The sequence below is a fragment of the Amblyraja radiata genome, chromosome 23 (genome assembly GCF_010909765.2).
Source record: "Amblyraja radiata isolate CabotCenter1 chromosome 23, sAmbRad1.1.pri, whole genome shotgun sequence".
NCBI classification, from domain to species: domain Eukaryota; kingdom Metazoa; phylum Chordata; class Chondrichthyes; order Rajiformes; family Rajidae; genus Amblyraja; species Amblyraja radiata.
The window spans coordinates 2,055,967-2,072,971 of record NC_045978.1 but is presented as its reverse complement, the minus strand read 5'-3'; the positions used below and the strand labels follow the sequence as shown (position 1 = coordinate 2,072,971).

Sequence of the window (17,005 nt, the reverse complement as noted above, 5' to 3'; positions counted from 1 at the left end):
GTGAGAAAAAGTGTTTCCTCGTCTCCGTTCTAAATGGCTAAATGGTTCATACTCCTTCAATTTCTGGACCTGAGGACCTGGACATTTGGTGGGATAATAATGCTGTAAAACACCTTGAGACAATTACCAACATCAAACGTGACTGACAAATACAATTATTTTAATCAATGCAAAATATTATCTGCAAACTATCAACAACAATTATCCTAGGAATTGTAATTAAGAAATATGGGTGGTGTGCTGACCTGGACTGAATGTTACTCAACGGACTGAAAGCAAAGAGTGGGAATAAACAGATCATTCGCAGGTTGGCCGGCTGTGCCTATTTGGGTAGAGTGGAGGTGACATCATTTCACAATCTTTATTTACAATTTGGGTGAGTTGAGCAAATGCCATATATCTGACTTTGCTGACAACAGCAAATTAGGTGCATTGTACATATGGAGGAGGAAGTGGAGGCTTAAAGAAGATATGGACAATTAGAATGAGCAGGCAAGTGTGTGGAAAGTGGAATATAATGTGGAAAATGTGAGGTTTGGTGGACATAACAGAAAAGCAGAATATTTATCAATTGTTGAGAGATTGGGTGGTGTGGGCCCAAGGCATGCTTATACACTTTGGAGAAAGTCAACACCCATGTGCAGCAAGCATTAAGGAAACAAACAGTATCTTTAGCTTTTTTTGTACGACAATTTGATGACAGGAGTAAGGAAGTCTTGTTGTACCTACAGGGTCTTGGTGAGACGCTACCTGTCGTATTATGTACAGTTTTGATCTCTTTATCTTTGAAAGGATGTGTTTGCCACAATGCACTAAACTAGTTTCAGGGATGGGATGTTTGCCATACGAGGAAAGACTTGGTAGTCATCATCACAGAGTGTTGATGAGAGCAGTGCGGTATTTGTTGTCTGCAAGGATTTGAGTGATGCCAAGGCCAAGGTCCATAACACGATAGGTTAGAACCCTCTCTTCAATCTTTCTGAATACATTTCCTCCTTTAAGTAACGGTAACCTGTTTGCTTTTCTCCAGTGCCTTTATATCATTTTCATATTATGGAGACCAAAAATATTATGTTTAATAGAACTTTTAATTCCAAGCTTCTAGTAAAAAACCTATTACTTTGTTACTTTGCAGTCTGAAGAAGGATCTCGACCCAAAACGTCACCTATTCCTCTTCTCCAGAGATGCTGCCTGACGCGCTGAGTTACTCCAGCATTTTGTTAACTTTGTTAACTTCTTCAATGTTTACCTAGTGATTTTTCTACTTACATCAAAGTCCCTATACTCCCCCACGCCATTAACATCTGCACAACCAAGGGAATATGTTCCTTACTCTTCTACCACGATGTGCTATCTCACATTATCTATACATTCATTTTCCAGTTAAGTTCCCATTCTGCAAACTAGCTAAGCAAAATATTGAGATTTATAAAACCATGAAAGTTGGTTTGGCAATGATTGCTGTTATGCTCCATAGCTACAGTGTGAGCCTTTATCTTTGTTGAATGATGTGTGGATGGCCAATGTCATACCCCCAAACATCTCATCCCTACTATTTTCATATTCATATTCTCAGAACATAGGAGGCCACTCTGCCCATCCAGCCCCTACTGACTCAGAGGAATCACATTCCTCAGTCACCTGTTCATTTTCTTTTGTCTGTCAAATCACCCCTAGTTTCCTTACCCCTTGCCCCCAGACTGGACTTCTTAGAGCAGCTAGTTAACCTACAAATCACCATGGCTTTGGGTAATTTGTGTGCAGTTTTGGTCTCCTAATTTGAGGAAGGACATTCTTGCTATTGAGGGAGTGCAGTGTAGCATCACCAGGTTAATTGATGAAAGAATGGGTCGACTGGGCCTGTATTCACTGGAATTTAGAAGGATGAGAGGGTATCTTACAGAAACCTATAACATTCTTTAAGGATTGGACAGGCTAGATGCAGGAAAAATGTTCCCCATGTTGGAGGAGTCCAGATCCAGGGGTCACAGTTTAAGAATACGGGGCAGGCCATTTAGGACTGAGATGAGGAAAAACTTTTTCACCCAGAGAGTTTTGAATCTGTGGAATTTTCTGCCACTGAAGGCAGTGGAGGCCAATTCACTGGATGTTTTCAAGAGAGAGTTAGATTTAGCTCTTAGGGCTAAAGGAATCAAGGGATATGGGGAAAAAGCAGGAACAGGGTGATTTTAGATGATCAGCCAAGATCATATTGAATGGCGATGCTGGTTCGAAGGGCCGAATGGCCAACTATTTTCTATGTTTCTTTGTTTTTAATGGGAGGGAACTAGAGGACCCAAAGGAAAACCACGCAGACACAGGGGACCGTGCAAACTCCATACTGATAACAATCGAGGTCAGGATTGAGCCCAGGCCCCCATAGTTAACCACGGCACCTCCATGCTACTAATGTGGTTGTTATTGTTTTTGAAGCCTGCAACAAAGCAACAGGCCATCTAGACAAGTATTGTTCCCGATCAAAGTCCAACTGCAAGATTGCCAGTTAGAGAATTAGACTCCCTGGGAAACAGATACTCCAGTCACATCTCAGAATTACGTTTTTTTGCCCGTTTGTCCAATCTCTTCAATCTACATTTATAATGTATTTTGTTGCCCGTCTACTTTTAATGAATTCTAGAAAACTGGCATTATCGGTTTCCTTTTTATCATAGAAGGCTGGCACAGTGGTGCAGCGGGTAGAGCTGCTGCCTCACAGCGCAGGTACGATCCTGACCTCGGGTGCTGTCTGTGTGGAGTTTGCACGTTCTCCCAGTGACCCAGTGGGTTTCCTTCGGGCGCTCCGGTTTTCCTCCCGGATCGCAAAGACGTACGGGTTGGTAGATTAATCGGCTCATTTAAATTGTCCCCAAAGTTCAATCTCTACAATCGGACGTCTCTTAGCGCTGAAGGCAGGTAGTCGGGAAGACTTGCTAACGGCAGGTAAGCACGGGAAGACTCATGAAGATTTTTCAACATGTTGAAAAATGTCTACGAGAGCCCCGAGTACCGACGAGCGGCCATTACCGTAAATCTCCGAGTTCGAATCAGGGCAATCTCGGGAGAACTCTTGGAATTAACTCGTACCGTGGGACAGGGCTATTACTGATCAAGAAAGACCCATACTAATCAAGAAGCACCTGGCCGCTGGTTCGCATGGCTTTAATTTTGCTCTGAGTGTGCAGAATAACTCAGGAAAGTGCAACAAAAAGGATCCCAAACGTCGCCAGATTTAGTTCTTCGCAACATCTTTCGCTGGAACACTTGTCTTTAATGTGCAGGAAGGAACTGCAGATGCTGGTTCAAACCGAAGATAGACACAAGATGCTGGAGTAACTCAGCGGGACAGGCAGCATCTCTGGAGCGAAGGAATGGGTGACGTTTCAGGTCGAGACCCTTCTTCAGACTAGTCAAGGGAAAGGGAAATGCGAGGCATAGATGATGTAGAGAGATATGGAACAATGAATTAATTTCATGATGTCTATATCTCTCGTTTCTCTTTCCCCTGACTAGACTGAAGAAGGGTCTCGACCCATTCCTTCTCTCCAGAGATGCTGCCTGTCCCGCTGAGCCTCTCTAGCTTCTTGAGTCTATCTTTACTTGGTTTTTTTAATGTTGTTTTCCATGTTGCGGTATCTCTGGTGACTTTTATTACGACCAGGATCCTGTCTGGGAAACGAGATTACGTTGACAAATGCAATTTCTCAGCAGGAGCTGGCTGCAAGCAACCGCCGTGCTGGACAGAAGCACTCCTTCTCCTGGAGGTCTATCCCCCGGTTTCCTTTCACCTAGAACTCTAGGGGGGCCGAAATGTGGGTCTGTATTCAGCTAGGGTGGGGCGGAGAGTGGGAGGGGGGAGTTAAAGTTGGGCCTGGCCTCGCCCAACACTGGAGAAGGGTCTCAACCCGAAACGTCACCCATCCTATTCCGTCTCTCCAGAGATAATAGACAATAGGTGCAGGAGTAGGCCATTCGGCCCTTCGAGCCAGCACCGCCATTCAATGTGATCATGGCTGATCATCCCCAATCAGTACCCAGTTCCTGCCTTCTCCCCATATCCCCTGACTCCGCTATTTTTAAGAACCCGATCCAGCTCTTTCTTGAAATGCTGCCTGAGATGCTGCCTGTCCCACTGAGTCACTCCAGCTTTGTGTGTCTATCTCCGGTTTAAACCAGCAGTTCCTTCCTACACGCTGAAGAGAGTTGGGTTAGAACCACGGCGAGTTACTCCAGCACTTTGTGTCTGTCTGCACTTGGTGAACCACACGCCAGTGCTGCTGCCTCCTCGGTGTTTTATGTCTCCTGGTCGCTGCCTTCCTGTTTGACACCCAATGTTATTTTAAATGGGGGAGGGTGGGGGTGGGGAATCTCTAGCTGCCTGGAGGTAGTAGCGAGCAGCCACGTTTGCCCCACTGGGGGAATAAGGTGCTTCTGTCTTGTTTAATTAGCCTCACACCGGGCCTTCAGTCCCCAGCTCAGCTGCAAAGCGCAGCTCTGTGTGGAGGCAAATAAAGACACTGGCTGGGCGAGGCTCCCATTAAAGTTAATAACTGAGTGCCCGGCTCCACTCTGACAGGGAGACAGGTAATGAGTGTCTCTATGGTAACGCCAGTGTCTGGATGAGAGGTAGGTTGCTGGCAGCCAGCGAGTCTAATCCCACAGCATGTGCAGCCCAGCTCAGAGTTCTGCTTTCATAAATGCATTCGTTATGCAAACATAGAACATAGGTGCAGGAGGAGGCCATTCGGCCCATCAAGCCAGCACCGCCATTCACTTTGATCATGGCTGATCATCCAGAATCAGTACCCATTCCTGCTTTCTCTCATACGGTCATATGAGTCATCAGGTGTTGAAAGGTGTACGAAAGCGATTTGTGTTCACATTCAGAATTCTATCTACATCAGTCAAATATCTGCATCTGGATGTAGAACGCTAGGTTACATGTGATCTGGCCTGGCGTACCGAAACTATTAGGTTGCTTCGCGTTTGTTTGGTATATAAACATCAGTATCAACTGAAAAGCCACACTTCCTACGGAATTAATATCAGCTAGAGGGGACATCTAAATCAATGCTTGGTTACAGGCAGGTATTCCTTCAATGTTTCCATACAATAACATTTTACAATTAATCCAATATCAGTGCAAAATATTAAACAATTCAGTTGCACAATTGGTATGAACAATCGGCATTGGTCGGTTCTCTGGATACTTTCAAGAGAGAGCTAGATAGGGCTCTTAAAGATAGATCAGGGGATATAGGGAGAAGGCAGGAACGGGGTACTGATTGGGGATGATCAGCCATAATCACATTGAATGGCGGTGCTGACTCGAAGGGCCGAATGGCCTACTCCTGCACCTATTTTTCTATGTTTCTATGTCATTACGGGCCTGGATCTTTCTTGAGACTGGTGATCTGTCTGATAGCAGTCTGAAGAAGTGTCCCGTCTTGCAATGTCGCCCGCCCATTCCCTCCACAGATGCTGCCTGACTCGCTGAGTTCCTCCAGCACTTTGTGTTCTGCTCAATCTTCCAGCATCTGCAGTTCTCTCTGCCTCCATGCGTTTGCAATATAAAGTAGGCAAACCTACTAAGTTGTTAGTGTGAATTACTGGATACAAATGCATTCATTGTTCTTTATCTCTCTACATCGTCGTCTATACAGTGCCCTCCATAAAGCTTTTCAAGGTATCTCAGTACATGTGACAATAATAAACTAATTACAATCATCTGTAGGTACCACATCACCAATAGGATTTAGGATACACATTTAGGATATATACAGTGCCCTCCATAATATTTGTGACAAAGACCCATAATTCATTTATTTGCCTCTGTACTCCACAATTTGAGATTTGTAATAGATAAAATCACATGAAGTTAAAGTGCACATTGTCAGAATTTAATAAGGGCCATTTTTATACATTTTGGTTTCACCATGTGGAAATTACAGCTGTGTTTATACATAGTCCCCCCCATTTCAAGGCACCATAATGTTTGGGACACAGCAATGTCATGTAAATGAAAGTAGTCATGTTTAGTATTTTGTTGCATATCCTTTGCATACAATGACTGCTTGAAGTCTGCGATTCATGGACATCACCTGTTGTTGGGTGTCTTCTCTGGTGATGCTCTGCCAGGCCTGTATTGCAGCCATCTTTAGCTTGTGCTTGTTTTGGGGGCTAGTCCCCTTCAGTTTTCTCTTCAGCATATAAAAGGCATGCTCAATTGGGTTCAGATCGGGTGATTGACTTGGCCACTCAAGAATTGACCATTTTTTAGCTTTGAAAAACTCCTTTGTTGCTTTAGCAGTATGTTTGGGATCATTGTCTTGCTGTAGAAAGAACCACCGGCCAATGGGTTTTGAGACATTTGTTTGAACTTGAGTAGATAGGATGTGTCTATACACTTCAGAATTCATTATGCTACTACCATCAGCAGTTGTATCATCAATGAAGATAAGTGAGCCAGTACCTTCAGCAGCCATACATGCCCAGGCCATAACACCCCCACCACCATGTTTCACAGATGAGGTGGTATGCTTTGGAACCTGGGCAGTTCCTTCTCTCCTCCATCACTCTTGCCATCACTCTGATATACAGTGGCTTGCAAAAGTTTTCATACCCCTTGAACTTTTCCACATTTTGTCACGTTACAACCACAAACGTAAATGTATTTTATTGGGATTTTATGTGATAGACCAACACAAAGTGGCGCATAATTGTGAAGTGGAAGGAAAATGCATGGTTTTCAAATTTTTTTTACAAATAGAAAACTGAAAAGTGTGGCGTGCAAAAGTATTCAGCCCCCCTGAGTCAATACTTTGTAGAACCACCTTTCGCTGCAATTACAGCTGCAAGTCTTTTGGGGTATGTCTCTACCAGCTTTGCACATCTAAAGACTGAAATTTTTGCCCATTCTTCTTTGCAAAATAGCTCAAGCTCAGTCAGATTGGATGGAGAGCGTCTGTGAACAGCAATTTTCAAGTCTTGCCAGAGATTCTCAATTGGATTTAGGTCTAGACTTTGACTGGGCCATTCTAACACATGAATATGCTTTGATCTAAACCATTCCATTGTAGCTCTGGCTGTATGTTTAGGGTCGTTGTCCTGCTGGAAGGTGAACCTCCGCCCCAGTCTCAAGTCTTTTGCAGACTCTAACAGGTTTTCTTCCAAGATTGCCCTGTATTTGGCTCCATCCATCTTCCCATCAACTCTGACCAGCTTCCCTGTCCCTGCTGAAGAAAAGCATCCCCACAGCATGATGCTGCCACCACCATGTTTCACAGTGGGGATGGTGTGTTCAGGGTGATGTGCAGTGTTAGTTTTCCGCCACACATAGCGTTTTGCATTTAGGCCAAAAACTTCAATTTTGGTCTCATCTGACCAGAGCACCTTCCTCCACATGTTTGCTGTGTCCCCCACATGGCTTGTGGCAAACTGCAAACGGGACTTCTTATGGCTTTTTTTCAACAATGGCTTTCTTCTTGCCACTCTTCCATAAAGGCCCAATTTGTGGAGTACACGACTAATAGTTGTCCTGTGGACAGATTCTCCCACCTGAGCTGTGGATCTCTGCAGCTCCTCCAGAGTTACCATGGGCCTCTTGGTTGCTTCTCTGATCAATGCTCTCCTTGCCTGGCCTGTCAGTTTAGGTGGACGGCCATGCCTTGGTAGGTTTGCAGTTGTGCCATACTCTTTCCATTTTCGGATGATGGATTGAACAGTGCTCCATGAGATGTTCAAAGCTTGGGATATTTTTTTATAACCTAACCCTGCTTTAACCTTCCCCACAACTTTATCCCTGACTTGTCTGGTGTGTTCCTTGGGCTTCATGATGCTGTTTGTTCACTAATGTTTTCTAACAAACCTCTGAGGCCTTCACAGAACAGCTGTATTTATACTGAGATTAGATTACACACAAGTGGACTCTATTTACTAATTAGGTGACTTCTGAAGGCAATTGGTTGCACTGGATTTTATTTAGGGGTATCAGAGTAAAGGGGGCTGAATACTTTTGCACGCCACACTTTTCAGTTTTTTTATTTGTAAAAAAATTTGAAAACCATGTATCATTTTCCTTCCACTTCACAATTATGCGCCACTTTGTGTTGGTCTATCACATAAAATCCCAATAAAATACATTTACGTTTGTGGTTGTAACGTGACAAAATGTGGAAAAGTTCAAGGGGTATGAATACCTTTGCAAGCCACTGTGTTAATCTTCGTCTCATCTGTCCACAAGACCTTTTTCCAGAACTGTGGTTGCTCTTTTAAGTACTTCTTGGCAAACTGTAACCTGGCCATCTTATTTTTGTGGCTAACCAGTGGTTTACATCTTGTAGTGTAGCCTCTGTATTTCCGTTCATGAAGTCTTCTGCAGACAGTGGTCATTGACAAATCCACTCCTGAAGAGAGATTCTGATCTGTCGGACAGGTGTTTGGGGATTTTTCTTTATTATAGAGAGAATTATTCTGTCATCAGCTGTGGAGGTCTTCCTTGGCCTGCAAGTCCCTTTGCGATTAGTAAGCTCACCAGTGCTCTCTTTCTTCTTAATGATGTTCCAAACAGTTGATTTTGGTAAGCCTAAGGTTTGTCTGGTGTCTCTAACAGTTTTATTCTTGTTTCTCAGTCTCATAATGGCTTCTTTGACTTTAATTGGCACAATTTTGGTCCTCATGTTGATAAACAGCAATAAAACTTTCCAAAGGTGATGGAAAGACTAGGTGCTGAGAGCTCTCTTATACCTGCATTTAGGAGGCAATTAAACACACCCGAGCAATTACAAACACCCGTGAAGCCATGTGTCCCAAACATTATGGTGCCCTGACATGGGGGACTATGTATAAACACAGCTGTAAATTCTACATGGTGAAACAGAGTTGTGAGTCTGTGGAATTCTCTGCCTGGAGGGCGCTGGAGGCCGGTTCTCTGGATACTTTCAAGAGAGAATTAGATAGGGCTCTTAAAGATAGCAGAGTCAGGGGATATGGGGAGAAGGCAGGAATGGGGTACTGATTGGAGATGATCAGCCATGATCACAGTGAATGGCGGTGCTGGCTCAAAGGGCCGAATGGCCTACTCCTGCATCTATTGTCTATTGTCTAGTTTAGTTTATTGTCACGTGTACCGAGGTACAGTGAAAAGCCTACGTTACCTGCTTACCAGTCAGCAGAAAGACAATATATGATTACAATCAAGCCATTTACCTGCACAGAACTAGGAGCTGGGATAGAATCTAAATGCTGGAGTAACTCAGCAGGTCAGGCAGCATCTTCTGAGGCAGGGTCACGACCGGAAACATCACCTGTGCCTTCTCTCCAGAGATGCTGCCTGTCCCGCTGAGTTTACTCCAGCATGTTGTGTAAACCAGCATCTGCAGTTCCTTCCTACACATCAGAATTCAGGACGCAGACTGTTTAAGAAGGAACTGCAGATGCTGGAAAATCGAAGGTAGACAAAAGTGCTGGAGAAACTCAGCGGGTGATTCATCATCGGACACCCATTGTACCTCATCGATCTACCGATTGTATTTGGGTTTGCCTTATAGAGTCATAGGGTCGAAAACCAAAGGAAATAGGCAATAGGAAATAGGCAGTAGGAAATAGGCAAGAGGAAATAGGCAACGTTTCGGGCCGAACCCCTTCGGGCTTCGGCCCGAAACGTTGCCTATTTCCTTCGCTCCATAGATGCTGCTGCACCCGCTGAGTTTCACCAGCATTTTTGGCTGGAGAAACCAGGACGCAGACAGTTGCCTGGCGACCTACACTCGATGTATCACAGCCTGACTTGGACACGGAAATAAATGCGACCTCTTTGCTCATTGCTCTTTGAAAAAATCATAATAGCGGTTAATAATCTACATGGCATAATCTACTATGTCTCAACGTACTCCCTCTGCGACCACACAAAAAGATAATCGCATTGGGAAAGTATCCCAATAAAACAGGTTACCAGTTACCCCGCCATGAATCAGTTTTTAGTTCCCGGCGCTTTTCTGTTTCTCACTCGCGCTTTCCGTTGCTTTTTAGCTAATTAATAATGTGTAGGAAAAGCACAGCAGATGCTGCTTTAAATCAAAGGTAGACACAACATGCTGGAGTAATTCACAGCGGGACAGGCAGAGCGTCTCTGGGGAGAAGGAATGGGCGACGTTTCTATTCGGGTCGAGACCCTTCTTCAGACTGATCCCCTGCCACAGAGGGCAGTGGAGGCCAAGTCACTGGATGGATTTAAGAGAGAGTTAGATAGAGCTCTAGGGGCTAGTGGAGTCAAGGGATATGGGGAGAAGGCAGGCACGGGTTATTGATTGGGGACGATCAGCCGTGATCACAATGAATGGCGGTGCTGGCTCGAAGGGCCGAATGGCCTCCTCCTGCACCTGTTGTCTATGTTTCTATGATCCAGAGAGCGCGGCGCTCGGCGCTGCTCGTCCAAGAGCGGGTTGCCTGGTCGGGAGAGTGCTAAATGCAGGCAGTGTGTCTGACACAAGGCATGGGAGTCAGCAAATGGGAGGGGGGTCGGGATAAAGGTAGCAGGGCGAAGCCGCCGGAATAGAAGATTGACTAAACTCACCAGCGGGTTATAGGCGCAGCGTCCCACTTTGTGAAAAACAAACACGTTTATATATATATCCGTGACTGAGATTGATCTGAATCTGGAATGTATCAGAGGGCATTGTGTCGGCCGGCCACCAGCCAAAGACCCAAGGCACGTCGCTGAAGATGGCACCGGGGAACATAGCGACGGGCGGGCGGGCAGCGGCGGCCACTGGGCAGAGGGACACACATACACGCTTTATTTTACAAAGACCTTTACAAACAAAACTATCCAGGAGGAAGGAGGGCAAAGACTGATGGGTATAGATGGAGCAGGAAACAGCCGTATGTGCCACAGAATGGCCACCCGCATCAAGACCCAGTGTAGCAACTCGGCTCTGGTAGTTTAGTTGGTGTCAGGGGTGATGGGGACAAGGTTCTTGGTTCTTGGTTTCTTGGTCCTCCAAAATATTCCAAATGGAATTTAAACTGGAGGTGGTGGAGGGAGGGCTTAAGCCAGAAAGGGTTATTGGGAAGAAAGAGCTACTTTAAATTTAGTTGCATCTGGTTGGGTAACTATAGTTGGGTGGAGATTATTCCATGCTTTAATTGTGCTGCGGAAGAACGAATTGCTGTACACATCTGCCTTTGTAGCTGGGATCACAAATTGGATCGAATGCCCTCGTCTGCTCCTAATTGGTTTGGGTTTGGTGTAGGTCTTGTAATCTATGTCGAGCTGACCATTTAACATTTAATAAGGCTGCAGAATGGGGTTAGGAGGGAGAGACAGATCAGCCATGATTTGTTTAAGAAGGAACTGCAGATGCTGGAAAATCGAAGGTAGACAAAAAAGTGCTGGAAACTCAGTGGGTGCAGCAGCATCTATGGAGCGAAGGAAATAGGCAACGTTTCGGGTCGAAACCCAAAGGGGTTCGGCCCAAAACGTTGCCTATTTCCTATTGCCTATTTCCTTCGCTCCATAGATACTGCTGGATCAGCCATGATTGAATGGCGGAGTAGACTTGGTGGACCGAATGGCCTAATTCTGCTCCTATCACAAATATATGCGGGCAAATGGGACTAGCTTAGATGGGACATCTTGGTCGGCATGGACGAGATGGGCCTGTTTCCATTCTATATACCGTGGACAAAACAGGACACGAGCAAACCGCGAGCATCGCCCTTTGCCACCAGTGCCTCGGACAAACTTGCAAACACACATGTTTATAGTTGGTTGCCCGGGATGCGGATTTTCATCCTTATTTGGATAATCTGAAGCCACCAGATTCTCTAACGATGGTTGTTTTTTTTAAGGAACAGAGCAGAGGAAAGTTGGTCCACAGAGGGCTCGGGCAATCGCAGCGACCCTGGGACTCTAGACAGAGGGGAGGTGGCCAGATGTCCCCCAAGCGAACTGGACATGCAGAGCAGTCCGTGCCAGACCAACGCACCCACACACAGATAGACACAAAATGCTGGAGTAACCCAGCGGGACAGGCAGCATCTCTGGAGAGAAGGAATGGGTGACGTTTCGGGACGAGACCCTTCTTCAGACGCTGCCTGTCCCGCTGAGTTACTCCAGCACTCTGTGTCAATCTTTGCTGTAAACCAGCACCTGCAGTTCCTTCCTACCCGGAGTAAAGCGACCAGCAGTGACTTCCAGACACACACACACACACACACAGACACACAGACACACACACAGACAGACACACACACACACACACACACACGCCATTGGGCAGACAAGTGTGAAACAACCGCTCGCAGCCTGCAGACTGACCGTGGTTTTGACCGGGACGAACACCGCTGGCTTGGCGGCAACATCTGTCCTCGGGTCGCTCAGCCCCAACTGGAAACCTTTGGATTTGACCCAGAATTTGAATTTGGCATTGTCGGCCGAGCCGGGCTCGGCGCCGCTCAGTAGCTGCACAATCCGCTGGTATTTCATCCGCGTCACCGTCTTTGTTTTGCCCAGATCGCCGTAGGTCCTGAGGCACCAGTCCTGAAAGTGAGCGGACATGTCGCCGGCTCCGCCGCTTGCCCAATCCATCGCTTTGTTCACCGTAGAGAAAAGGCACGGGAGGGAGGGGGAGAGAGAGAGAGATATATAGAGAGAGTGGGAGATAGAGAGAGAGGGAGGGAGAGAGAGAGAGGGGGGGGGGGGGGGGGAGCGGGAGTTAGAGATAGAGAGAGAGAGAGAGGGAGATAGAGGGAGAGGGAGACAGAGAGAGAGGGAAAGAGAGAGAGAGAGGGAAGGAGAGCGAGGGAGAGAGAGAGAGAGAGGGAGAGATAGATAGTGGGAGAGGGGGTGGAGAGAGGGAGTGGGAGAGACGGAGAGGGAGAGAGGGGGGGAGGGAGAGAGGGAGGGAGAGGGAGAGAGGGAGGGAGAGGGAGAGATGGGGAGAGGAAGAGAAAGAGGGAGAGAGCGAGGGGGTGGGGAGAGAGAGAGAGAGAGGGTGGGAGAGAGGGAGACAGAGAGAGAGGAGGGGAGGGGGGGGGGGGGGGAGAAAGATAGAGGGTGGGAGAGAGAGAGAGGGCAGTGTTCACATATCCGGAAAAAAGGCAAGCAGAGAGGGAGAGAGGGGGAGAGGCTCGGCCAATTTGGGAGACTTCGGTACCTTGTTTTTTTGCAGAGACTCTCCCCACGCCGCCCCCTCCAGATGTGATAATGAGCAGCAGCCCGGGGAGTGGTGGCGGTGGGGCGGGAGGGGCTGTGTGGAGGGGGTGACTGTGGGCTGGGGTAGGGGGGTGGGTTGGGGGTGTGGGGGGGGGTGCGGCGGTGCCGGGTCTCGATCCCGCGACCCCCGGCCCCGGGCCAGCCCCCCCCCCCCCCCATCCTCAGCCGCTCATCTCATTGGACACACGGACAAAAGTTTCTCGGGTGACAGCCAATCGCTGGCGTCACGGCGCAGATGTCCCGTTTAAGAATGCAGCGGTCTGCGCCTGCGCCGCCTTGTGGGGGGCATGGAGGAGGGGGGCGCATGGAGGAGGGGGGGGCGGCATGGAGGAGGGGGGGGGCATGGAGGAGGGGGGGGGGGCATGGAGGGGGGGGGGGCATGGAGGAGGGGGGGGTATGGAGGAGGAGGGGGGCATGGAGGAGGGGGGGGCATGGAGGAGGGGGGGGTATGGAGGAGGAGGGGGGGCATGGAGGAGGGGGGGGGGGATGGCGGAGGGGGGGGTATGGAGGAGGGGGGGCATGGAGGAGGGGGGGGATGGAGGAGGGGGGGTATGGAGGAGGGGGGGCATGGAGGAGGGGGGGGGGCATTGAGGAGGGGGGGGTATGGAGGAGGGGGGGCATGGAGGAGGAGGGGGCATGGAGGAGGGGGGGCTATGGAGGAGGGGGGGCATGGAGGAGGAGGGGGCATGGAGGAGGGGGGGCATGGAGGAGGGGGGCATGGAGGAGGGGGGGCATGGAGGAGGGAGGTGGGCATGGAGGAGGGGGGGCATGGAGGAGGGGGGGGCATGGAGGAGGGGGGCATGGAGGGGGGGTATGGAGGAGGGGTGGCTATGGAGGAGGGGGGGGTCATGGAGGAGGGGGGGGGCATGGAGGGGGGGGGGTCATGGAGGAGGGGGCATGGAGGGGGGGCATGGAGGAGGGGTGGTGCATGGAGGAGGGGGGGGCATGGAGGAGGGGGTGGGCATGGAGGAGGGGGGGGGCTGGAGGAGGGGGGGCATGGAGGGGGGGGGGCATGAGAGGGGGGCATGAGGGGGGGGCATGGAGGAAGGGGTGGGCATGGAGGGGGGGGGGGGCATGGAGGGGGGGTCATGGAGGAGGGGGGCATGGAGGGGGGGGGTGCATGGAGGAGGGGGGTGAATGGAGGAGGGGGGCATGGAGGAGGGGGGGCATGGAGGAGGGGGGGCATGGAGGAGGGGGGCATGGAGGGGGGGGGTGCATGGAGGAGGGGGGGCATGGAGGAGGGGGGTGCATGGAGGAGGGGGGCATGGAGGAGGGGGGTGCATGGAGGAGGGGGGTGCATGGAGGAGGGGGCATGGAGGAGGGGGGGCATGGAGGAGGGGGGGGGCATGGAGGAGGGGGGCATGGAGGGGGGGGTGCATGGAGGAGGGGGGCATGGAGGAGGGGGGTGCATGGAGGAGGGGGGCATGGAGGAGGGGGGGTGCATGGAGGAGGGGGGGCATGGAGGAGGGGGGTGCATGGAGGAGGGGGGTGCAATGGAGGAGGGGGGCATGGAGGAGGGGGGTGCATGGAGGAGGGGGGTGCATGGAGGAGGGGGGTGCATGGAGGAGGGGGGTGCATGGAGGAGGGGGGCATGGAGGAGGGGGGTGCATGGAGGAGGGGGGCATGGAGGAGGGGGGGCATGGAGGAGGGGGGCATGGAGGAGGGGGGTGCATGGAGGAGGGGGTGCATGGAGGAGGGGGGTATGGAGGAGGGGGGCATGGAGGAGGGGGGTATGGATGGGGGAGGGGCATGGAGGAGGGGGGGGCATGGAGGAGGGGGGTATGGAGGGGGGGGCATGGAGGGGGGGGCATGGAGGGGGGGGGCATGGAGGAGGGGGGCATGGAGGAGGGGGGGTATGGAGGAGGGGGGGGCATGGAGGAGGGGGGGGGGGCATGGAGGGGGGGGCATGGAGGAGGGGGGTATGGAGGGGGGGCATGGAGGAGGGGGGCATGGAGGGGGGGCATGGAGGAGGGGGGTAGGGAGGGGGGGGCATGGAGGAGGGGGGCATGGAGGAGGGGGGGGGCATGGAGGAGGGGGGGGCATGGAGGAGGGGGGGGCATGGAGGAGGGGGGGCAGGGAGGAGGGGGGGCATGGAGGAGGGGGGGGCTTGGAGGAGGGGGGGGCATGGAGGAGGGGGGGGCATGGAGGAGGGGGGGGGCATGGAGGAGGGGGGGAATGGTGGGGGGGGGGCATGGAGGAGGGGGGGGCATGGTGGAGGGGGGGCATGGAGGAGGGGGGGGGGCATGGAGGAGGGGGGGGTATGGAGGAGGGGGGGGTATGGAGGAGGGGGGGCATGGTGGAGGGGGGGCATGGTGGAGGGGGGGCATGGAGGAGGGGGGGGTATGGAGGAGGGGGGGGGCATGGAGGAGGGGGGGCATGGAGGAGGGGGGGGCATGGTGGAGGGGGGGCATGGTGGAGGGGGGGCATGGAGGAGGGGGGGGCATGGAGGAGGGGGGGGCATGGAGGAGGGGGGGGTATGGAGGAGGGGGGGCATGGTGGAGGGGGGGCATGGAGGAGGGGGGGCATGGAGGAGGGGGGGGGGCATGGAGGAGGGGGGGGGCATGGAGGAGGGGGGGTGGAGGAGGGGGGGGGGGCGGAGGAGGGGGGGGGGCATGGAGGAGGGGGGTGCGCCTCACCTCGCCTCTGGAGCCCTGCATCGAAGCCCTGCCGTCACCCATTCCTTCTCTCCAGAGATGCTGCCTGTCCCGCTGAGTTACTCCAGCTTTGTGTCTACACAATGTAAGTGTCCAGGTATAAATGAGGGCGAGAACCTGATGAGTCTCCAATAACTACGGGGCGAAGAGACCACCGCGAAATGTTGGCGCATTATTTGTGTTGGTCTTGTTATTATTTGGAGTTATTATAGATAATAGACAATAGGTGCAGGAGTAGGCCATTCGGCCCTTCGAGCCAACACCGCCATTCAATGTGATCATGGCTGATCATAGTCGAATGCTCGCATTTATATCTGAATTCGAACCTGAATTCGAATTGGATCAGCCATGATCACATTGAATGGCGGTGCTAGCTCGAAGGGCTGAATGGCCTACTCCTGCACATATTGTCTATTGTATTTCCACCCCAGCACAGATATGCATCGTCGATCCTGTGTCTAGTTATTGCAAACAACTGTTGATAACTCGTTTCATCGGCACCTTCTTTGATTGACGTATTTAACAAAAAATGTGTCGAAGAGTTTTCGATAAATGTCAGGGTCTGAAAAAATGATGTCGTTTGTCCATTATTCCCTCCACAGACGCTGCTTGGCCCGTCTAGTCTCCTCCAGCAGCTCGTGTCTTGCTCCGTTTGTAGACATAGAAAATAGGTGCAGGAGGAGGCCATTCGGCCCGGTAGATCGGGTAGATGCACGGAGTCTCTTGCCCAGTGCACCCTTTTCACACATAGGATGGTGGGTGTATAGAACAAGCTGCCAGGGGAGGGAGTTGAGGCAGGGACTGTCCCAACCTTTAAGAATCAACTAGACAGGATAGGGATATGGGCCAAACGCGGGCAGGTGGGACTAATGTTGGCCGGTGTGGGCAAGTTGGGCCGAAGGGTCTGTTTCCACGCTGTATCACTTTGTGACTCTATGCCCCTGTCCCACTTAGGAAACCTGAACGGAAACCTCTGGGGACTTTGCGCCCCACCCAAGGTTTCCGTGCGGTTCCCGGAGGTTCCCGTCAGTCTCCCTACCTGCTTCCACTACCTGCAACCTCCGGCAACCACCTGCAACCACCGGAAACCGCACGGAAACCTTGGGTGGGGCGCAAAGTCTCCAGAGGTTTCCGTTC

At 51.0% G+C, this 17,005-nt stretch overlaps 1 protein-coding gene across 3 annotated transcripts in view; it reads right to left on the bottom strand.

The window, feature by feature from the left end:
- The window catches only part of LOC116986140 (nucleolar protein 4-like), a 161,642-nt gene extending 148,982 nt beyond the window's left edge, over positions 1-12,660 (bottom strand). For all 3 annotated transcript variants that reach the window (XM_033041319.1, XM_033041320.1, XM_033041321.1), the window contains exon 1: positions 12,318-12,660. In XM_033041319.1, the coding sequence (XP_032897210.1) occupies positions 12,318-12,587 (270 nt within the window). In that variant the 5' untranslated portion in view covers positions 12,588-12,660. The remainder of the gene's footprint in view (positions 1-12,317) is intronic.
- Positions 12,661-17,005: the final 4,345 nt, after the last annotated feature.